General features: G+C 41.0%; 1 protein-coding gene and 1 long non-coding RNA gene across 8 annotated transcripts in view; one reads left to right on the top strand and one right to left on the bottom strand.

Annotated features, from left to right (window-relative positions):
- The window catches only part of rassf6 (Ras association domain family member 6), a 67,147-nt gene extending 43,237 nt beyond the window's left edge, over positions 1–23,910 (top strand). For 3 of the 4 annotated variants that reach the window (XM_072281824.1, XM_072281825.1, XM_072281827.1), the window contains 5 exons: positions 6,965–7,066; positions 8,323–8,374; positions 10,753–10,871; positions 10,969–11,066; positions 22,874–23,910. In XM_072281824.1, the coding sequence (XP_072137925.1) occupies positions 6,965–7,066; positions 8,323–8,374; positions 10,753–10,871; positions 10,969–11,066; positions 22,874–22,949 (447 nt within the window). In that variant the 3' untranslated portion in view covers positions 22,950–23,910. The remainder of the gene's footprint in view (positions 1–6,964; positions 7,067–8,322; positions 8,375–10,752; positions 10,872–10,968; positions 11,067–22,873) is intronic. The other variant, XM_072281828.1, reaches the window with a different exon arrangement.
- LOC140211726 (uncharacterized) overlaps positions 1–24,554 on the bottom strand; it is a 107,614-nt gene that overhangs the window by 79,812 nt on the left and 3,248 nt on the right. For all 4 annotated transcript variants that reach the window (XR_011889561.1, XR_011889564.1, XR_011889562.1 and 1 more), the window contains exon 2: positions 22,746–22,867. This is a non-coding gene — a long non-coding RNA (uncharacterized lncRNA). The remainder of the gene's footprint in view (positions 1–22,745; positions 22,868–24,554) is intronic.

Raw genomic sequence — 24,554 nt, 5'->3', positions numbered from 1 at the left:
TACTAACCCACCTTTCCATTTCTTCATTCTAGATATTTATCAAAATCACAAACAGCAGAGGTCCCAGAACAGATCCCTGTGAAATACCACTGGTTACTGGCTTCCACACAGAATATACTCCATCTAATACCACTTTCTGCCTTTCCCAGTTCCCTAAACAAATCCCACATTTCTGTTGTGCATTTCTCTTGGTACATCCCAAGTTATGCTCCCAAGTCCTACACCTAATCATATAATTTGCCTTCTTCCAATTAAATGCTTTCCCATATCTGCTCCTATCCCTGTCCAAGGTTATGGTAAAGGTCAGAGAGTTGTGGTCTCCAAAATGCCCACCTACTGAGAGATGTCACCTGATCTGTCCATTGCCTAGCACCAGATCCAATATGGCCTCTCCTCCAGTCGGTCTGTCTACATACTATGTCAGGAATCCTTCCTGGACACACCTAACAAATTCTGCCTTATCTAAACCTTTTGCACTGAGGAGGTGCCAATCAATTTTAAGGAAATTGAAGTCACCCATGACCCCCAACCCTGTTATTTTTGTATTTTTCAAAAATCTGCTTCCCTATCTGCACCTCGGTGCCTCTATTGCTATGGGGGGGGGGGGTCTTTAGGAAATGCCACACAGATAGAGTGATTGCTGTCTTCCCATTTCTGACTTCTTCCACCCACAGTGACTCAGTAAAAGATCCCCTTCAGATATCCTTCCATTCTGCAGCTGTGATACCATTCCTGATCAGCAATGCCACAGCCCCCACCTCTTAGCTCTCTTACTCCCCCTTTTGATACATCCAGCAGCCATTCCTGCCTTTGTGACAGTTAAATCTCTGTAATGGGCAGGAAAGTTACATGCTCTAAGTTCATCACCTTTGTTTCTGACACTTTTCACATCAAAACGGACACATTTCAACCCATTCAACTTACTGCATTATACTCTTTCTGTTGTGTATTTAATATTTCAGTAATATTTGAAGCATTCTTTGTTGCTTACATAATTCATTTCTGGTTACATGAATGTGAACGGCATATGTGCTTATGCTACCGTAAAATGAAATTAAGCACATGCATCCTGGATTCCCATGTTTTTCATTTGATTAGCTTCATGTTTTGGAGATATAAAACATAACACTTTCCACTGCCTATCCTTCCTCACAGTATCTCTACATGCTGCATCTACCTGTAAACCAACCACCCCATCACTCTGGTTCCCATCCATCTAGTTTAAACCCTTCCCAGCAACTCTCACAAACCTGCCATGAGGATATTTACTCCCTTGAGTCATGTGTAACCCATCCATAGATAACTAATCCCTGCATACCCTTTCATCAAGTATGGAAGTTAACATTGTTAAATTAAGAATGAGATATATTTTCTTCTTGAAATAAACCATTATTTTCCTCATCCCTGTTCATCAAATGAATATTAACTAAAAAGGCTGGAGTTAGACAAATCCTAACGATGGATCGTAATATCAGCATTAATTTCTGACTCTTCTCTGGAATACTTTGAAAGCTCCAGAATCTATGCTCTTTCCACAGGCAATTTGGCCACAAATTGTACTGGGTTAGAGATCTCTGTAGAACTCACCAAGAAGTGCTCAGTTAATTTTTTTTAAAGTTGTCACTTCGTGCTACACACTCTTTTTTAAAATATTTTTCTCACTTTCAATTTCATTTCAATATTTCTCATTCCATATTTCCACTTTTCCTTCTGCATTTAATGTGAAATAACACTCTGACATTCCTGTGTAAAGATTTCCTATGATATCACACCCATTTTAATCAAAATTTTATTTTCTGAGGCAGAGCTTTTAATATAAATAATTCGTCTATCTTTTACCTTAAATCAGAGATTTGCCACGAAACACGTTACTGTTTTAAATCTTTCAGCTCTTTTGTAACACCAGGATATAGAAAACAGTACTTTATAACAAATGTGAGAGCATCAAACACATTAGCCTGCTCAATCTTTTTTTTAAGTGACAGGGTCCAAGTGCTTCATTGACCGATCTGCAGTTATCTGGGGTCACTGAGGAATGCTTAGCCACTCCAAAATGCCCACTTTTTTCTGAAGACAGGTGGACTGAAAATTTTATGTATGTAGACACATACTGTCTGTGTGGATATCAAATGCCAAATCCTCACAATGGACAGCAGAAATATTGACCTTAATTTTTACAGGGTGGTTGAAGAAAGTGGAGGGTGGAAACAGGGAGAAAGGGTTAAGTAATGAAGTGCTTGGAGAGGTTGGTCATGATTAGAATCAACTCCTGCCTAAACAAGGTCCTGGACCTGCTGCAATTTGCCTATTGCCACAATAGTTCTACAGGAGATGCAATCTCACTGGCCCTCCCTCTGCCATGCATCACTTGGACAACAGTAATACTTCCTCAGACTGCTATTTATTGACTACAGCTCAACATTCAACACAATCATGCCCTCAGTTCTAAACAGAAAGCTCCAAAACCTGGGCCTCTGTACCTCTCTGCAACTGGATGCTTAACTTCCTCACCAACAGACGTAACCTGTGCAGATTGGAAATAATATCTCCTTGTTGACGATCAACACTGGTGCACCTCAAGGATGCAACCTTATCCCACTGCTCTACTCTCTCTACAACCAAGATTGTGTGGTTAGACACAGTTCAAACACCAACTATAAATTTGCCAATGACGTAACTATTGTTGGCAGAATTTCAGACAATAACGAGGAGTTGTACAGGAACGGGTTAGATCAGCTGGTTGTGTGGTGTTGCACTCAACATTAATAAGATCAAGGAATTGACTGTGGAAATCAGGAAGGGGAAGTCAAGGGAAGACACACCAGTCCTCGCTGAGAGATCAGAAGTGGAAAGGGTGAGCAGTTTCAAGTTCCTGGATGTCAACATCTCTGAGAATCTATCCTGGGCCCAACATATTGATGCAATTACATATGCAACCCTCTCACCTAGGCTCATTCACCAACTTGGCTTGACAGCTAACTCTGCTAACAGCTATGTGAGTCAGCCATGAGAAAGCTGCCTTTCATAAGCAATACACGTCCAGGGTCGGTATGATTTGGGGTTCAACCAAACTGAAACATCGGGATGTTCCCGTTAAAAGAACCTCATTTTGAGCAAGTGCTGTGTAAATACTGCCCATACACAGTTATTGGTAGCCCAGAAATGACAGATCATATACCAGCATAAAATTATAAAGGAAGAATATTCACACACAGTTAACAGAGAAAGACAAAGGAAGATAAAAGGGTCCAGTACAGTTAAACCAATCTAAATGTGCACATAAACGCTGGAGCTTTTTGCTGTAGAAGCTCGGTGTATCACTTTACTTACATTGCTGAATTCTCATCACCAACCACAGGTAGAACTTCCCTTCTTGGAATCCTCCGCCTCGCGAAGCACTCCTTCAATTAGGGGTCTCCTCTTCGGATGGGATTCTCCAGGACTTCCCTAGTGTTCTTCTCTCTGCACCACCCGCCCAAAAAATCCCAAAACCCGACTACTGTCCTTCATAAAAACTCTTTCCACCCAGCTCCTCGAACCTTCTCTCACATCCCACAAACCTGATTGACACAACATTCTTAAATTGGACAACAAGGCCTTATCTTTATCTGAAGCCAAAACACCCTTTCCAACAGGACACACTGCTTTTTACAGGAAACTGCAAAAATAAATTCCTTCTCAGTATAGCAGTAGAAATCTTAACCTAGGGATTACACACAGAAGGCACGATAGCACTTATATTTCACTAGGAATTTGAGGAGAATTGGTATGTCACCAAAGACACTCACAAGTTTCTACAGATGTACCGTGGAGAACATTCTAACTGGTTGCATCAGTATTTAGTATGGAGGGGCCACTACACAGGATCAGAAAAAGCTGCGGAAGTTGCAAACTCAGCCAGTCACATCATGCGCATTAGCCTCCGCAGCATCAAGGACAACTTCAAAGGCAATGCCTCAGAAAGGCTGCATCCAAGACACGCTCTCTTCTCATTGCCATCATCAAAAAGGAGGTACATGAGCCTGAAGACACACGCTCAATATGTCAGGACAAATTCTTAACATCCACCATCATACTTGATCAGTATTTTTCCCTCTTTTTTCAGTACTTATTTAATTTTTTTATATATACATGCTTCTTACTGAAATTTATATTTTTGTTGCTATGTATTGCATTGTACCGCTGCTGCAAAACCGCAAATTTCATGACTTTGCCAGTGATATTAAACCTGATTCTGATTCTGAGGTAGAAGTTGCTGATTTCCATTCAGAAAGCCCAGAATAATTTTGCCTCAGCTCCTGTTGAGTTTAACATCTGCATAGGACTAGAACTACAAACAATCTGCTAGAGGATCTTGACAGATCATGCAGCATCTGTTGACGAAAAAGAGCTGTTAATGTCAAAACCCTGTCACAGGATTCCTGAACCAACCTAAAACATCAACAATTCATTTCCCGCCATAGATGCTGATCGACTCGCTATCCATCCAGCAAACTGTTGCTTCACATCATAGTATCTGCAGTCTCTTGAGTCTGGATTAGAAATTTCCTGTCCCTATTTCCAACTACAACCAGAGACTGGCTGACTGTTAATAGCCTGAAGAATGGAGAGAATGCAGGAGAACAGAAGCTGGGAAGAAGACTGGAGAGTAGGCATATCAGAGACCAGGATAAAATCATCAGGTGCCAGAAAGATGGGAAGGTCCAGGCTAGGAGAAGAAAGGCCATTCAGAGGATGGAACAATTGGAGAAGAAATCAGAAGGATTGAGAAAATACGGAAGTGTGAAGGAAGTTTAAGATGATCAGGTGGCTTGGGAAAAGATCCAGTCATTGGTGGAGAGTAAAAAGCTAGTATTCTGATCAAAGAATTTTGTTTAGCAGGCTGGGGTTGAAAACTTCTCCAAACAGCAGGGCTGGAAAGGTATTTCCCTGCTGCATCCAAATAACTATCTCCTGCCTTTAGAGATTGGTTTTATTCAGCCTGTGAAACCCAGCTTGTCTTAAAACTGAGAAAAAAAATGTAAAACACATCCTCATTAATATATAATTTGTTATGAGTCTTGCTCCTAAAATTTCCTAATGTTGACAGTCCTGCAAATTAACATTTCATGCTGCTAAGGTGCAGTTTGCACTGCAACTGGACACTGACCAAACTTTGTTCATTCAGGGAATGTGGCTTACGTGCCAAACTGAAAAAGGATCCGTTTGAAAAAGGGTTGTTCCTTGGCTTTAAATGAAACAAACATCATTTTACTTACACACACACACACACACACACACAAATCTTAGTTAAACATCTTACTGAATACATTATTTGTAGTGGCTTATAATTGAAAACATTAGGTGGAACATTCAAATTAATGTCACCTTGTGGTAGTGAGGATAGGCATGAAATTCACACATGATTAATTCCACTATCGAAATCAATGAAGCCAGATTAAAGAAAAATACCACGTGATGGAAATAGACCTCACTGACTATTCATTATCATAGGTGTCAATTACAAAGGCGTTATTTAAACTGTATTAAGGGGGCACGCTATTTCAGGCAGCAGAGCAGCTGTTCTCCTGCCGTTATATCATTAAATCCTCTCCAAAAGTGCCAAGCGACTTCACACATGACCAAGCCTGTTGAAACTCACGCTGCATTCACTGGATCTCTGGGTTGGTAGAAAAAGCCAGAGGTGAATCTATTGGAAACAAAGGGAATTTTTTCCAATACATAGTTTCTTTAGGACTTGGGTTATTTTTCTGAAATATACTTATTAAAAAATTATGAAAGTCGAATAGAAGTTTTGGCTGCAAGCAGGAGGAAAATAGAATATTAAATGGCCATTTTCAGATCACAGGAAGTAAGGATATGGAGGTTTAATTTCAGATCCTGGAACTGACACAAGTTATCAAAATTGTATGTAAAATTAACTAGATACAAGGGTCACATTTATATCTATGTGCCCGCTGGAAAACAATAAACCACCGCATCTACGGAAAGATTCAATGGTATGGAATACATTTTGAGTGTGAAAGTTATTTTAAAAATTAATAAAGGCAATGCAACATTTTAATTACTTCCCCTTCAAGGAAAATCAGAATGGAGAAAGTAATCCGTCAATTGTTAATGACTAACACACACAAAATGCTGGAGGAACTCAGCAGGTCAGGCACCATCTATGGACAAGAATAGTCAATGCTTTGGGCTGAGACCCTTCATTAAGATATCAGGACTTTCAGGAGCCACAACTGACAAATGATGGGAATTTGGGTCAATTGGGCTTCTGTTCAGTAGAATTCAGAAGAATGAATGGAAATCTCACTGAAACCTTTAAAATTCTAACAGGACTGGATGCATCAGAGGCAGAAAACATGCTCACAATGGTCTAAGAGTTATAGGAATGCCAACTAGGGCTAAGATGAGGAGAAATTTCTTCACCTAACACGCCATAAATCAATGGAATTCTTTATTACAGAAAGCAGTTGAAGCCAAATTATTAAATATATTAAAGAAAGAGTTATTGTTCTTAAGGCTATAGGGACCAAGGGTATGGGAAGAAGACTGGGACACAGTACCAGATTTGGATAATCATATTAATAGTAGATCAGGCTCAAAGAGCTGAATGCCTCACTCCTGCTATTCCCATGTTTCATAATTCTCAGGCTGCCTACAGCTTGTGTACTTGATCAGTCCACGGTTCACATTTACACTGAACATATGGTTCCACCTGGTGTATTACTATATGATGGTTCTGCTTCCCTATGTCTGACTTCTCTTTTGTCTCAAGTTCACAGTCTTTGGATTCATGAAATGGTGGAAGACTGCATGGTGGAGAACATTTCACAGATTTTCTTCTTGACCTGGCCAGGGTACATGGAGTTTAGCAGTGCTGGACAACATGTAATAATTGAAATAATAGCCCTAAAAATTGAAGTTTGTGACCTATAAAAATAAAGATTTTTGTATTTTGCAGACATCTATTTTCATACCAACCGAAGGTTCAGTAACCAGTGTCAGAATCAACAGCACACTGACAACCAAGGAGGTCATAACATTACTCCTACAAAAGTTTAAGGTAATTTTCCAAAGGATCTGTAATGCTTCTAAGTACTGCCAAAACCAAACAACCACACTCCCTACCCGCTATACCTTTGTTCACTCACTCATTGCATTTTCCAGTCCACTATTCCTATAGTCCCTCATAACCATTCTCACTTCCGTTTTCTATTTGGTCCCACATTTTATCTTCAAATCCTTCACCCTTCATTCCACATAACCTTCACTCCCCAAACTCCTTCAATTTCCATTCACCTTGCTGCTCCATTTCCCTCACCCCTCATCCACCTTGCCTTGCCAATTCCCCTCACTCTCCCAATTTTCCTCATACACCTGTTTCCCTTGCTCCCATATTTCCCGAACTATCCCACTCCCCTCATGCATCCATTCATCTCAATATTCCACTCCCTTTCTTCTTCCGCTTGCCTGGGATGGTTATGGATTGGTCCTGTGCCTCTTGGCTCAATTCTTCCCTTCAGCTACTCCCTTCCTGAAGTATTAAAGAGCTAGAGCAAATTTGGTGTTTGATTTATGATAGACATCCTATTTAAATGTATAAATTATGGACTAACTTACAGAGGGGAGATTGGGCATCCAAATCTAACTCAACTCTGTTTAAACCAAATGGAGTTGAGAGGTCTCTGTATTCTTTAGCTAAGCAGAGGTCTGAGAAGATACTGAAACCTGCCATGCCTCTAATTAATTATCAACAAGTTTACCTCAATTCTTCTTTAAAATTGCTCTTTCACATTTTCTATAAACAACTTCTAAAAATTTGAGAAGTGCCCGTGTCTAACTGTTCCTCATTAAAGTAACTTGACTGGAATTGATTCCTCCTGAAGTATGCACATGGAACCCAACTTCAGCTGACACTGCCAGGGAACTGGGATTAGTTACTGTTTTGATACCAGGCTTTAATTTCTAATTTTGTGGTAAAGTAGTAAAGTTGATAGCTAAATTTAGCAATAATTATGATTTCATATTGTTTTATTTTGCTGAAACTCCTACTTCATCAATAGAAAGGTTATGTATTGAGAGAAAATGTTCAGAAAGCCATTCTTGAGAATTTTGAGAACTTGCTGGTATAATATGAACCAGAAAGTGATCTTCTACGTGATATCTAGGGTAAGAATTTATAAAGGGAAAGCTGACACATTACAGTGTAACAGAAATGTGCAGAAAGAATTTAGTTGTGCAGATAAACAGCATTCTAAAGCACATGATGTCAGTACATTACAATTTATTTTCCTTCGATATGTCTTTATTTTATGACAGATAGAAAATGATCCCAATGATTTTGCACTGTACGTCGTTCATGCCAGTGAAGGTAAGTGACTTGCATAATTTCCTCTTCTGCTGTTGGTTGGAATAGTGCACGTAGCCATTAGCTGGTGTGGAGTGGGAAGCCCAACCAGGCATGTACACGTGCAAGTCTATGTACCTGTACCTGGTCTCTAATTATCTAGGATCTTATTGACTTTGCTCCATAACTTTACTCTGTCAAGCTCGAGGAATGTCTAGTGTGGAAAAGCCATATTATATTAAGTGAATACATGAACAGACATCATCCTCTCCTGAGAATTATAGTGGAAGCAAGTCAGTCTTCATCCTGAGGGAGTTCCTAAGAGGAAGACAACAACAAGATGGGGTGGCTGAAGTGAACGGGGTACCCTGGAAGTTGAGCAGTGGAATTAATATTGGGTAATGTGGAAATGCCTGAGGTTTTGAATGACTTTTGTGTCAGTCTTCACAGTGGAGGACACATGTAACATGCCAAAGAGAAATGTTATGGATGCATTGGGAGGTGGGGACCTTGATATGATTGCTATCATTAAAGAGGTAGTGCTGAGCTAACTAGTGGACCTAAAGGCAGACAAGTCCCCTGGTCTGGATGGGATGCATCGCAGGGTACTGAAAGAAATGACAGAAGTTATAGTAGAGGCATTTGTGATAATTTACCAAGATTATCTGAAATATGGACAGGTCCAAGCAGATTGGAAGACAGCAAAAATCATGCCACTGTTTAAAAAAGGGTGTAGTCAAAATGCAGATAGCTATATGCTAGTTAGCTTAACAGCTGTAGTCAGGAAAATGCCTTAAGCTGTAACTACGGAAGAAGTAATGAAACATCTGGATAACAGTTATTCCATCAGGTAGACACAGTATACATACAGGAAGGGAATGTCCTGTTTGACAAACTTATTACTGATCTCAAGAGCAGACCGATTATGCTGCAATTGTAGAGGGTACTGGTGAGGCCACACTTGGGAGTACTCGGTGCAATTCTGGACTCTTAACTTGAGATAAGATATACTGACTTTGGAGGCAGTGCAGAAGAGGTTCACTGGGTTGATTCTAGTATGAGGGTGTTAGCCCATAAGGAGAGATGGAGTTGCCTGGAACTATACTTGCTAGAATTCAGAAGAAAGAAACATATAAAATTACAAAAAGTATAGATAGTAGAGGCAGGAAAGCTGTTTCTACCGGTTGGTGAGATTAGAACTGGGGGACATAGCTCAAGATTTGGGGACGAGATTTAGGATGGAGATGAGAAAGAACTGCGTTTCCCAGGGAGTAATGAGTCTATAGAATTCTCTGCCCAGAGATAGAATATATTCTATTAAATATCACAATTAAATAGGTTTTTGCATTATATTTGAATTAAGGGTTATGGGGAAAAGGCAGGTAGGTGGAGTTGAGCTCATGACCAGATCTGACATGATCCTATTGAACATTAGAACAGGCTCAATGAGCCATATGGCCTACTCTTGCTCGTACATTTTTATGTTTTTATATTCTTAGGAAGAGGGCTAGGTGTCAGCAGCAAATAAAGCTCAGCTGGCTGGTTGTTGTCACTTGCGTGACCAGATCCTGAACCAGGGGTTCCGAACCTAGGGTCCACAGACCCCTTGGGATAATGGTAGGGGTCCACAGCATAAAGATGCTTGGGAAACCCTGCCCTAAACCTTCGTAGAGTTAGCCCACAGGATTTAGCAGGTGGATGCTTAAGCCATGGGGTTTCCCAAATTTTAAGGTTGTTTTGAGTGAATGAAATCTTAAGGCATCTGTAACCAGAGCTTGGGAGGAAAAGTAGTGTTCCTTTCTTTCTTTGATAGAAGCAGGTCTGCAAACAGAATTAAATCCAAAGCTTTTCCAAAGGAGGCTGGGGGTTAGTGGAGGAACGTTTTATCAAACACGTATGAAAAAAACACTCTCCCAAAATTCCCCACATGGACCTTCCTTCCCCAAGAAATTTCTGAGAACACTCTTCACCCCAACTTGCTGAAGATAGCAAATGGCTAACTACCATCCAAGAGTATTAATGACAACTGCCCTATGTTCTCTTCACTTCCTTACCAGGGAAGATATTCAGTGGCCGGATATAGAAGCCTGATGTTAGAACCACCATGATCTCTGGTTGCTTCCACAATACATATTTCCCACAAAAATTTGTTCAGTTTTAAAATCTTGCTCCATGGCAGTTAATGAGGGTCACATAGTAAAACAGCAATGAATTACTTACCATCATGAGCATTGCTTCTCCCACATGTCGCCCAGCTATTCTTGTGAATGTCTCACTGCAGGATCTTGCCATGCTCTACTTTTAAGTCATGTATTGAAGCTTAATAAATACAAATACCTTAATACCAAAATCCCGACAGTGAGTAAAAGAAGATATAATTTAAAAAGTTAATATTTTTACAGAAAAGAAAAAGCTTAAAGACACAGCATTTCCATTATGGGAGAGACTGCTCCATGGACCATCTCGCAAAATAGTAAAACTATTTTTGATGGATAAAGATGCCGAGGAAATCAGCACTGATGTAAGTAAGAGTTTACAAGCTAACCCTCAGAAGTCTCCACGATAAGTTAATAACTTCAAAGGTCTGCATCTTAACTGCTGGTTATTAACACTTGCAGGTAGCACAATACATCAAGTTTGAGCTTCCTGTTTTATATGCAATTCTTCAGAAACTAAACGAGGAAGAGTACAGGTACATTGAAAATACTCATCTACGGTGAGTTTTTAATCATAATTAACTCCTTCTACACATACTCTCTAGTCACCATGTTATTAGTTTCTTGACTGATTTGTTGCACAAGACTTGCGTATCTTTGGGACATTGCAAGTAATTAAGAGACATCTGCATTGATTATTGTCTTGTCACAATCTCGTTAATGAGTGTACATGGGTAGAATTAAGCAAGTAGAGTCAATCTAGTGGTGGTGGTCTATGCATTCGTATTATTGTCAGAACCACTATGCTTGCACATTTCTTCTGGAAACAGGAGAGAATCTCACAAATGTGGCCAAGTAATGTTAATCAAAAATATGAACATGCTAGAAAAGTGAAAATGCTGTAAACATTCAGCAGGTCAGGCAGCATCTGTGGAGAGAGGCACAGCCGATGTTTCAAAGCCAGGTGCCTCTGTCACTACTTCACAGTAGTTTAACATAATTTTCAGAATCTCACTGCCACATTTGTCCAATCAGTAATGTCACTGTAACTTCCCCAATCTGCTCATAAACTGTGGAGGGTTATTGAGACAACTCACAGAGCTTTTCAATGCAATTCTCAGCTGCTGCAACAGGTCAAAGTGAATTTTGACAGCTTATACCATTTAAAGTGTTCTCAGTCCTTTAAGATCATGAGGAATCTGATAAAGCATCGGTGGATAGAGTGGCGAGAAATTCGGTTGGAGAAAAATCTATACTATCTCAGCAGAATATACAGCCCAGAATTGGGGAAAGGTAGGAATCAGAATCAGGTGTATTATCACTGACTTACAGTATGTCATGAAATATGTTATTTTGTTGCAGCAGAATGGTGCAAAAACATAAAAATTACTACGAGTTACAAAAATAAGTACTTAATGCAAAAGATGAATAACAAAGTAGTGCTCATGGGTTCATGGCTGTTCAGAGATCTGATGGTGAGGGGAAGAAGCTGTTTCTGAATCACTGTGTGTGGGTCATTGGACTCCTGTACCTCCTCTCTGATATTAGTAATGAGAAAAGTAGATGTCCTGGATTCTGTGGGTCTTTAATGATGAAATTCAGCGTCTTGAAGATGACCTCAGCGGTAGTGAGGGCAGTGCTCCTGATGAAGCTGGCTGCGTCTAGAACCTCTGCAGCCTCTTACAATGGAGGCTCCATACCTGGCTGTGATGCAACCAGTCAGTACATCTCTCCATGGTATATCTGAAGAAATTTGCAAGAGTCTTTGGTGACATATTATATCTTCTCAAACTCCAAAAGAAGCAGAGCTGCTGGCATACCCTATTCATGATAGTATCAATGTGTTAGACCCAGGATAGATCTTCCAAGATGTTAACACCCATGAACTTAAAGCTGCTCATCCTTTCCATCTCTGACCCCTCAATGAGGACTAGTGTGTGTTACCCCGATTCTCTCTTCCTGAAGTCCACAACCAACTCCTTGAGTTGCTGACATCAACTGTGAGATTGTTGTTGTGACGCAACTCAACCAGCTAATTTGTCTTACTCCTATATCCCTCCTTGTCACCATCTGAGATTCTGCCAACAACAGTGGTATCATTGGTGTTTGAAGTGTGCTTAGCCACATATATGAGTAGAGAAAGTGTAGGGCAGTGGGCTAAGCACACATCCTTGAGGTGTGTCTGTGTTGACTGTCAGTGAAAAGGATATGTTATGACTGAGTTTAGTCTCCCAATAAGGAAGTTAAGGATCCAGTTGCAGAGGAAGGTACCGAGGCCCAGGTTTTGAAGCTTGTCGATAGTACTGAGGTAATGATAGTCTTGAACATTGATAAACAGCAGCCTGATGTATGTTTTGCTGTTGTCTAGGTGCTCCAAAGCCAAGTCAGGAGTCATTGTATCCGCTTAGACCTGTTGTGGTATTAGGTGAATTGCAACGGGTCCAAGTTCTTGCTCAGGCAGGGGTTAATTCTAGTCATGATTAACTTCTCAAAGCACTTCATCACAGTAGATGTGAGTGCTACTGGGTGATAGTCATTGAGGTACCTCACCTTGCTCTTCTAACCTCTGACTGCAGCAATGAGAGGTTGAAAACATCCTTGAACACTTCAGCCAGTTGGTCAGAACAGATTTTTAGTACACCATTGCCTAAACATTACATCCTTGCTTTTATATTCTAGTCCTCTTGAAACGTATGCTAATACTGCATTTAACTTCCTCACCACCAACTGAACCTGCAAATTAACCTTCAGGGAACCCTGCGTGAGGACTCCCAAGTCTCTTTGCACCTCGGATTTTTAAAATTTTCTGTCCATTTAGAAATTTCTGCTTTCATTTCTTCTACCAAAGTGCATGACCATACACTTCTTGGCACTGTATTCCATCTGCCACTTCCTTGCCCATTCATTCTCCTGAAGTGTTTATGTCCTTCTGCATCCCCCCGCTTCCCCAACACTACCTGCCCCTCCACCTACCTTTGTACTGTCCGCAAACCTGGCCACAGAGCCATCAATTCCGTCATCCAAATCATGGACATATAACGTAAAAAGAAACAGTCCCAACACAGGCTCCTGTGGAACATGACTGGCAGCCAGCCAGAAAAGGTTCCCTTTATTCCCACTTTTTGCCAATGCTCTATCCACCTTTCCTGTAATATTATGGGGGTCTTAATGTGTTCAGCAGCCTCATGTGCTGCACCTTGTCAAGGCCTTCTGAAAATCCAAGTACACAATATCCACCAATTCTCCATTGTCTAGCCTTCATTGTTGTTTCTTCAAAGAATTCCAGCAGATTTGTCAGGCAAGATTTTCCCTGAAGGAATCCATGCTGACTTTGGCGTGCTTTATCATGTGCCTCCAAGTGCCCTGAAACCACATCCTTAACAATCCACTCCAATATCTTCCCAACCACTGAGGTCAGCCTAACTGGCCTATAATTTCCTTTCCACTGCCTCTCTCTCTTCTTGAAGAATGGAGTGATATTTGCAATTTTCCAGTCCACCAGAACCATGCCAGAGTCTATAGATTCTTGAAAGATCATTACCAAATCCTCCACAATCTCTTCAGCCACCTCTTTTAGAACCCTGGGATGTAGACCATTTGGCCCAGGTGATTAATCTACCTTTCAGTTTCCCAAGCACCTTCTCACAAGCAATAGCAACTTCACTCACTTCTGCCCCCTGACACTCTCAAACTTTCGGCGTACAGCTAGGGTCTTCCACAGTAAAGACTAACGCAAAATACTTATTCAGTTCCTCCGTCATTTCCTTGTCCCACATTACTACCTCTCCAGCTTCATTTTCCAGCAGTCTGATATCTACTCTTGTCTCTGTTATATGTCTAAAGAAACTTTTGGATCCTCTTTGATATTTTTGGCTAGCTTACATTCTCATTGGCTTTTATATTAGCTATGGCTTCCCTTGTCAGCTACAGTTGTGCCATCCCGCCTTTAGAATACTTTCTTTGGGATGATCTATCCTGCACCTTCTGAATTGCTCCCAGAAATTCCACCATTGCTGCTCTGCAGTCATCCCTGTTAATGTCCCCTTTCAATCAACTTTGGCCAGCTTCTCTCTCGTGCCTCTGTAATTCCTTTACTCCACTGTAATGTTGATACATCTGACGTTAGCTTCGCTTTCTCAAAGTGCAGGGTGAATTCAATCATATTTTGATCACTTGCTCATACAGATTCCTTATCTTATTCCTTATCTAATCAATTCTGGTTCATTGCACAACACCCAATCCAGAATAGCTGATTCCCTAGTGGGCTTAACCATAATCTGCTCTAAAAAGCCATCTTGTAGGCATTCTACAAAACTCCCTCTTGAGACCCAGCACCAACTTGATTTCCCAATCTAGTTGCATTTTGAAATCCCCCATGACAATCGTAACATTGCCCTTTTGATATGCCTTTTCTATCTCCTGTTATAATTTGTAGCCCACATCTTTGCTACTGTTTGGAAGCCTGTATATAACTCCCACTGGGTTCTTTTTACCCTTGCAGTTTCTTAGCTCAACCCATAAGGGTTCTACATCTTCCATTTATCACTCCTCTCTAAGAACTTGATTTCATTTTTTACCAACAGAGCCACACCACCCACTCTGCCTATCTGCCTGTCCTTTCAATATACTGTGTATCCATGGGTGTTAAACACCCAGCTATAATCTTCATTCCATCACATCTCAGTGATGCCCACAACGTCATACAGGCCAATCTCTAACTGTTACAAGTTCATCTATCTTATTCCGTATATTGTGTGCATTCGAATACAACAGCTTCAGTCCTGTATTCATCACCCTTTTCGATTTTATCTCCCTTATACATTGCAACTCATACCCTTGACTGCAATTTTGCCCTATCATCAGCCTGTCCTTGCTAGCAGTCTCTCTACACTCTGCCTGAGTTTGTAAACCAACTGCCCCATCCTCAGCGTTATCACTCTGGTTCCCAGCCCTCTGCCAAATTAGTGTAAACACCCCCAAATAACTTTAGCAATCTGCCCGCAAGTATATTGGTCCCCCTCATGGTCAGATGTAACCCATCCCTTTTGTATAGATCATACCCTGCCCCAGAAGAGATCCCAATAATCCAGAAATCCAAACCCCCGCCCCCTGCACCAGTTCCTCAGCCACACATTTATCTGCCAAATGCTCCTATTCTTACCCTCACTAGTGCGTGGCACAGGCAGCAATCCAGAGATTAATACTCTGGTAGCCCTGCTTTTCACCTTTCTACCTAGCTCCCTAAAATCTCTCTTCAGGACCTCCTCATCTTTCTTACTTATGCAATTGGTGCCAATATGTACCAAGATTTCTGGCTGCTCACCTTCCCCCTTTAGATTGCCATGGACCCGATCCAAGACATCCCCGAACCTGGCACCTAGGAGGCAATGTACCATCCAGGTGTCTCTATTGCACCCACAGAATCTTGTCTCTGTTCCTTTGACTATGGAATTTCCTATCACCACTGCAGAACTCTTCACCTCTCTGTTCTTCTGAGCCACAGCACTAGACTCAGTGTCAGAAACTCGGTTGCTACAGTTCCCCTTGGTAGGTCATTTCCCCCTCAAAAAAATCCAAAATGGTATTCTTATTATTGAAAACAACAGCCACAGGGGTACTCTGTACTGGATGCCTGTTTCCCTTCCTTCTCCTGATAGTCACCCAGTTATCTGCCCCTTGCAACCTAGGGGTAACTACCTCCCTGTAGCTCCTCTTTTCTTCAGTCTCCCATATGAGCTGAATGTCATCGAGCTGCAGCTCCAGTTCCTTAACACGTTCTGTATGCTGTTAGGTTTCAGTTTATAGGAAGTAATAGCATGCAACCTCTGCCACGGTTGTCATGCATCTGATTGCGTCTCTAACTTCATACAGAATTGCTTTTTTCCTCCCCAGACTTGTACAGCGCTGGATCACCAGTCTTGAGTACCACAGATCTAGCCCTCAGCAGGCGCGAATCTTCTGATTCATCTAAGGCTTCCTGTTTTGGAAGACTTGGTCTGTTCTTGAAGGCATACACCCATCCACTCAGGTCTTGATGAAGTCCGTGATGGTGGTGGCATATTCATTCAGATCAGAAAATAAATCCCTGAATACGGTCCAATCCACTGATTGAAAGCAGTCCTGTAAATGTCCCGCCATCTTCCTTGATAATCTTCACTTCTGGGTGCTCTGTATCGTGCCACATTCCAAAGACTTACAGGTTTGTAAGTTGTGGGCATACCAGGTTGGTACCAGAAGTATAGCCATACTTGCTGGCTTCCTCAGCAAATCCCCGGACTGTGTTGATCATTGACACAAATGACATACTTTACTGTATGAAAAAGGATCTAGTGGTTTCCTGATAATGAATAAACTCTTCTCAGGCTTCCAGCTGGGTACAAGTATCAATTATAACTGACATTTCGATGACAAAGTCTGCCATCTTCATCAGGGATGATGCCTGGGCATGTCTAGTTCAGTAGTACTTATACCCCTGTCATCTGTCCCTCCTGATTGGTTAGTCCTCATCCAATTAGGTTTCCACTCTCCCACTTTGTTTACAGTCAAATTCCAGTTCTTACTTAAAGCAAGACTTCCATCTTCGTTAAAATTGTTTTCCTCTACTTTTATTTCAATGGCTTTCTTTACCAGATGGTCCCAAAATCCACTGGCATGGCACAGTAGTTTTGCACCGTCACAGTCAATCCTATGGCCACTGTGAATGCAATGTTCTGCTACCACTGATTCTCCATGTAACCCAAAAGGATACACCTCCTTGATGCGAGTTTCCACTGCGTGTACCATCTGGCCAATATACACTGCTCTGGATTCACAAGGAATCCTGTAAATGCCAGCCGATTATGGAGACAGATGTTGTTCAGACCTCAAACAAGGTCAGGAATTAAAAGGTTGAGCACGGTGGGACTAATGTTCTGAGTTGTGTGTATTACAATATGGTAGCCATTAGTGAGACTTGGTTGAAGGAGGGGCAAGACTGGCAGCTCAGTATTCTGGGTTCCATTGTTTTCGACACGGCAGAACAGGAGGGATCAAAGGAGGAGGGGTGGCATTACTAGTCAAGGAAAATGTCATGGCAGTGCTCAGTTAAGATAGACTGAAGAACTCATCTAATGAGGCGTGATGGGTGGAACTGAGTAATAAGAAAGGTATGGCCACGTTAATGGGGCTATTTTACAAATCATCAATCAGTCTAAGGGATTAGAAGAACAAATTTGTAGAAAGATCGTAGACTGTTGCTAGAAACATAAGGTTGTTATAGTAGGTGATTTTAACTTTCCACATACAGACTGGGACTCCCATACTGTAAAAGGACGAGATAGTTTAGAGTTTGTCAAATGTGTTCAGAAAAGTTTTCTTAATCAGTACATAGAGGTCCCAATAGGAGAGTGCATAATACTTGATCTGCCATTAGGGAATGAGACAGGGCACATAACAGAAGTTTGTGTAGGGGAACACTTTGCATCTAGTGATCACAATGCCATATGTTTCAAAGTAAATATACAAAAAGATAGTTCTGGTCCACAGGGTTGGGATTCTAAATTGGAGAAAGGTCAATTTTGATGATATCAGAAAGGATCTGGCAAGTGTGGACTGGGACAGGCCATTTTCTGGCAAAGCTGTACTTGGTAAGTGGGAGGTCTTCAAAAGTGAAATTTTGAGAGTACAAAGCTTATATGTGCCCGTCAGAATAAAAGGTAAAGATAAGAGCTGGAGGGAAACTTGGTTTTCAAGAGATATTGAGGCCCTGGTTAAGAAAAGAAATGAGGTGTATAGAAGGTATAGACAACGAGGAAAAAATGAGGTGCTTATGGAGTATGTGGAATGCAAGAGACCACATAAGAAGCAAAACAGGAGGGCTAAAAGAAGGCATGGGTTTGCCTTAGCAGACAAGGTGAAGAGGATCCTAAGGGATTCTACAAATATGTTAAGAACAAAAGGATTGCAAGGGACAAAATTGGTCCTCTGGAAGATCAGAAAGGTAATCCATGGATGGGAGAGCTCTTAAATGTACTTTTTGCATCTGTATTTACTCGGGAGACAAGACTTAGAGTCTATAGAGGTAACGCAAAACAGCATCAACTTCGTAGACGCTGTACAGATTGCAGAGAAGGAGGTGTTTGCTATTTTGAGACAAATTAGGGTGGATAAATCCGCAGGGCCTGACAAGGTGTTCCCTCAGACCTGCAGGAAGAAAGTGCAGAAATTGCCAGAGCCCTTGCAAATATATTTAAATCATCTTTAGCCACAGGAGAGGTACCAGAGGATTGGAAGACAGCCAATATTGTTCTGCTGTTTAAGATAGACTCTAAAAATAAACTGGAAATTGCAGGCTGATGAGCCTAATATCAGTTGTGGGAAAGTTATTGGAAGGTGAATAAATTCTTCTTGGGCTTCCAGCTGGGCACAAATATCAATTTCAATGAACGTTTTGATAACAAACTCTGCCATCTTCATCAGCAATGAGGCCTGGGCATGTCTAATCCAGAGGTATTTATACCCCTATCATCCATACCTCTTGATTGGTTAGTTCTCATCCAATCAGGTTTCCACTGTCCGAGCTTGCTTACAATCAAATTCCAGTTCTTACTTATAGTGAGACTTTCTCCTTTGTTAAAATTCGCTTCCTCTAGTTTTATTTCAAAGGCTTCCTTCACAGTAGTTTTGTGCCATCAAAGTCAATTTTATGGTGATTGCGAATGGAATGTTCTGCTACCACTGTGAACGCAGAACAGTGTACATTGGCCAGACAGGACGTGCGGTGGAAACCCGCATCAAGGAGCACAGGAGGTGCATCTGTTTGGGTTACCCAGAGAAATCGGCGGTAGCAGAACATTGTGTAGTGCCACGGTTCAGTTGCTCATCCTTCCTACAGTCCTAAATCTGATCCTCACAAGGAGCGACAATCTCCAACTTATTGGGCAAACTCAAGGGCTGAGGATCCTCCAGCTCCACTGCCTGGATTCCTCATTCGCAGTCACACCCTCGTCTCCCGCCACACATCGAATTCAAAGTAGTTAATCTAAAAAGTTTGACTTCCTCCTGAATCACTTACGTTCTTACTGCCTGTTATGCCACTGCCGTTTAGGGCAGCAATGAAGCTCCTCCATCTGCCTGTCCAATGGCTGTGTTCAGGACTTCCTTCACTGCGCCAGTAGCTTCCTTTCGGTTTTCACTACAGTCATGCAAGTCCCGGGCGGAGACTCAGGAATACTGTCGCACACAAATGTAGAAAGATTCTTCATACAAGACAATTGTGTTTGTTTTGGAACCCTTCATTTGTCCAGGATGGTTGTGTTTCTCCAGGGAGACTGCATTAATTTCTCTATAGTGTCTAGGTTTCTCCATGGCAACTGTGTTACTCCATGCTAACTGATTACTCCATGGTAAATTGGTTACTCTATGGTGACTGAGTTACTCTATGCAACAGCAATATGGCAATTCCACGGCATTTAGGTTACTCCATGGTGTCTGAGTTCTCCATGGTGACTGGATGACTTCATGGTATCTGTATTTCTCTATGGCATCTGAGTTCTGCATGGTGATTTGACTACACCATGGCACCTGCGTTACTTCATGGCTTCTGGGTTCTCTATGGTGACTGGGTTACTCCATGCCATCAGCAATACTCCATTGTGTCTGGGTTACCTTATGGTGTCTAGGCCACTCAATGGCGTCTGGATTTCTTATGCTTCTCCGAGAATTGTTGTTTATTTCAAAGATTTTTAGCCCTGGGTGTACTACCTGGATTCTAATTTTAAGATGAGCTTCTGAGTTGTAAAAAGAGCCTAAGTTCAACTGCTCCCATCTAAATATATAGATTTGGTCTGGTGACATAATTAGCTGTGTTTTTCCACCAGATCATGTCAAATGGAAGAAATATCAGGTGTTTATTCCATGCAAGTTAATAGGGCATTAAGGAACAATGTGATCTAATATATTCAATGGTTTTCCAATCTCCATGGAGAATTAATCTTGCTTAACAAGATGACACTCATCGCAAATAACCAACTGCTGCCCTTCCTTACTGTAAGGTCCATTCTACATCTGGGTCATTGGGCATCAGAAATTTCCACAAGTCAGGAAACACATCCGAGCTTTCTCTTCCCTTTCAGATGGATGTTAGATGGTATCTAGTTGTTCAAATTACCATAGCCTCATTCTGTCATGCACTGTGGTTATTCCAACAATAGAAAACTTCTCTCACATCTTGACTGATACTTGTTAAAACGAAAAATTAAACAGGAATAAACTTAACATTATTCCAAATCAACAAATCCCCTGATATTTGCTGTTAACAATAATCATTTTAAAAGGCGATTAACTTGTATTTAAAGTAAAATAAAATAGCTACATGAATCTCAAGCACACAAGCAACTGAAAGATTGCTTTGTTTGCAGCTTTATTGGAGATTTACTCAGAAACACCCTTGAACATCATAGATAAACAAAACCTACCCAGGTAAGTGTGAGGTGGTTCATTTTGGTAGGTCAATTATGATGACAGAATATAGTATTAATAGTAATACTCTTGGCAGTGTGGAGGATCAGAGGGAACTTGGGGTCCGAGTCCTTAGGACACACAAAGCTACTGTGCAGGTTGACTCTGTGGTTAAGAAAGCATACGGTGTATTGGCCTTCATCAATTGTGGAATTGAGTTTAGGAGCTGAGGGGTAATTTTGCAGCTATATAGGACCCTGGTCAGACCCCACTTGGAGTACTGTGCTCAGTTCTGGTCGCCTCACTACAGGAAGGAAGTATAAACCGTAGGAAGGGTGCAGAGGAGATTTACAAGGATGTTGCCTGGATTGGGGAACATGCTTTATGAGAATAGGTTGAGTGAACTCAGCCTTTTTCCTTGAAGTGATAGAGGATGAGAGGTGACCTGATAGAGGTGTATAAGATGATGAGAGGCTTTGATCATGTGGATAGTCAGAAGCTTTTTCCCAGGGCTGAAAAGGCTAACACAAGAGGGCACAGTTTTAAGGTGCTTGGAAGTAGGTACGGTGGAGATGTCAGGGGTACGCTTTTTTTTAACGCAGAGAGTGGTGAGTGTGTGGAATGGGCTGCCGGCGACGGTGGAGGAGGTGGATACGATAGGGTCTTTTAAGAGACTCCTGGACAGGTGCAAGGAGCTCAGAAAAATAGAGGGCTATCAGTAACCCTAGATAATTTCTAAGGTAAGGACATGTTCAGCACAGCTTTGTGGGCCAAAGAGCCTGTATTATACTGTAGATTTTCTATGTTTCTATGATCTCAAAGTTCAAAGTAAAAATTATCAGAGTATATACATGACACCACATACAACCCTGGGATTCTTTTTCTGCAGGCATACTTAGCAAATCTATAGAACAGTAACTGTAAACAGAATCAATGGACAACAACCTGTGCAACCTGTAACGAGCAATAAATACCAAGCATGAAATAACAAGATAAAAGAGCCCTTAAATGAATGAAGTTATCCCCTTTCATTCACGAGCCTGATGATGGAGGTGTAATAACTGTTCTTGAACCTAGTGGTGTGAATCTTGAGGCACTTATACCTTCTCCCCTACAGCAACAGCAAGAAAAGAGCATGGACCGGGTGGTGAGGATTTTTGATAATTGCTGCTGCTTTTCTACGGCAATGTTTCATGTAGATGTGCTCAATAGTTGGGAGTTTTACCCATCATATACTGAGCAAAATCCACTACTTTTTGTAGGTTTTTCCACTCAAAGGCATTGGTGTTCCCATACGAGTCCATAATGCAGCCAGTCAGCACACTTTCCACCTCACATCTATAGAAATTTGCCATGGTTTTTGATGACATGTTGAATCTCCGCAGACTCCTGGGGAAGTAGAGGCACTGTCATGCTTCCCTCGCAATTATATTTATATGATGGGTGCAGGACAAGTCTTCTGAGATAGTGACACCAGGAGTTTAAAATTATTGACCCTCTTTACTTCTGATCCCTCTTTACTTCTGATCCTCTGATGATTACTGGCTTGTGGATCTTTGGTTTCCCTCTGCTGATCAGTTTCTTGGTCTTAATGACATGATTGAGAAGTTGTTGTTATTACACCACTCAGCCAAATTTTCAGTCTGCCTCCTGTATGCTGATTTATCATCACCCTTGATACAGCCCACAATGAACACAATGGTATTTACTTAGTAAGACCTATGACATTGGTGTATCTACCTATAAACAATTCTAATGAAGGGTTTTGATCAGAAACATTGAAGTTTCTTACTTGGACTCACCCTCACTTCACCCACAGATGTTGCCTGACCCGCTGAGCTCCTCCTGCAGATTGTTTAAAGCGCCAGATTCAGTAATCTTGAGTCTCTTATGTCTCTCTTGTAAATAATTCTAACTGTCATACCTACAGGTACAGAATGGAGAAAAAGTCTTTAGTTCAGCAACTACGAAGACGAATGATGATACGGACAGAAACTTCAGTTTAATGAAGAATCCTATCACTGAGAAAATGGATGTCAGGAAATGTCGAACTGCAAAATTAATTGCCTAGATTTTCCTTGAGGCTTGTAATGGTGCATTAATAGCCTCAATACACGAACAGTGCAAAAGGAAACTGTAGACTAAATCACATAGCATTAGTTATATTTCTTCAAATATTCCAGAGATGCTTCTGTGGCAACTCCCATTTTCTACTCAGTATTATCCTCCTTCATTTTGTCAACTGTCCGAAAAAGAACCATACTATTCACAGCTCGCAATGTCACATTTACTCTGAGAATGGCTTTAGACAACATTTACACACATCATTCAGGCTACCGCTCTCAAGCCTCAGCTGCTGCTGAAACCATCATCCATATCTGTTATCTTTATACTTGACATTTCCAAAGCACTGCTGAGCTGCTACCCTCATTCTACTTTCTATAATTTTGAGGTTGTTGAAACTGTTTCTTCCTAAGTTTTAACATATACAAATCTTGTTCAACCTCTGTGCATGTTTCCTTTCCCAGGATCTTATTAAAAATGTCGCTCTTCTTTTCAACTGCTCCAGGACTTTTGCCTCTATAGTGTTGCCCTACTCTAGTTCCGGCCTCTTGCTCATTCTTGAACTTAGAGAAGAATGCTATCAGCCACTTGAATAATTTCTAGGGTGACTAGATGTGAAGGTTTGTTTGGTTAAGTTCCAGGATGTGTTTCTATATTTAATTTCTTTTCCGTCCAATTCTATTGTGATACGCAAACAAATGTGAAAAGGTATGGTTGTAGTTCCTCTCCCAAAGTTGCCATTTTTCTTGAAGCTATGCCTCATTTTAGATGGTTAGTCTTAAAACTAAAAACAAAAAGAGAGTAGCATTGATTCTATTATTCGTTCTTTGAATCAATTTTAAATAAAGTTGAAAATGCAAGAAATTCAGGAACAATATGTTTTGTTTAATACTCTTCCTTGCATGATGCTGATTTTGTCTTTTAGATTAAAAGTTCTATGCAAGTACAAGTTGTGCTATCATTGTATGCTTCCAAAAATACATTTGCAGGGAGTTTCTGGGGAAACATTAATAATGAGAAGAAGAATAAGCAAACACACAATAAAACTGCTGGAAGAATCAATAGGTTAAGCAGCATTTGTGGATGCAAAAGGGCAAAGGAAGCAAAAACGCTAAATGTAAGGGCAGCCGTGGAAGAAGCACACAAGCAGACCAGATTGTTGGTGTTTCAGGCTGAGAAGCAACATCAGGTCCTTTTCCCCCCATGGATCTTGTCTGACCCTTCCAGCAGTTTGCTTTTTTTTGCTCCGTTGTCCAGTATCTACTGGTTTTGCTTCTCCAATACTCTCAAGGAGTTGAACCCCCCAACAGCTGTTCATTCCTTAACTACGAGGTAAAACTAAAATCAGCTTCAAACATATTGATTTAATTATTATTTTATTTAACTTCCTACTTCTTTGAGGTTTCGTAAACTCAAATAAAATGTGCAATGATCTGTTACTGAAATAGGACCAAATGCAGGAACTATATTCCAATTATATAATTTTGGCCATTAATTAAAAGCACACTGTAATCCAATGTATCTTTTTAAATTAAACAATGAAATTC

This window comes from Mobula birostris, chromosome 17 (assembly GCF_030028105.1).
Source record: "Mobula birostris isolate sMobBir1 chromosome 17, sMobBir1.hap1, whole genome shotgun sequence".
NCBI lineage: Eukaryota > Metazoa > Chordata > Chondrichthyes > Myliobatiformes > Myliobatidae > Mobula > Mobula birostris.
This window is presented reverse-complemented; position numbering and strand designations above follow the sequence as displayed.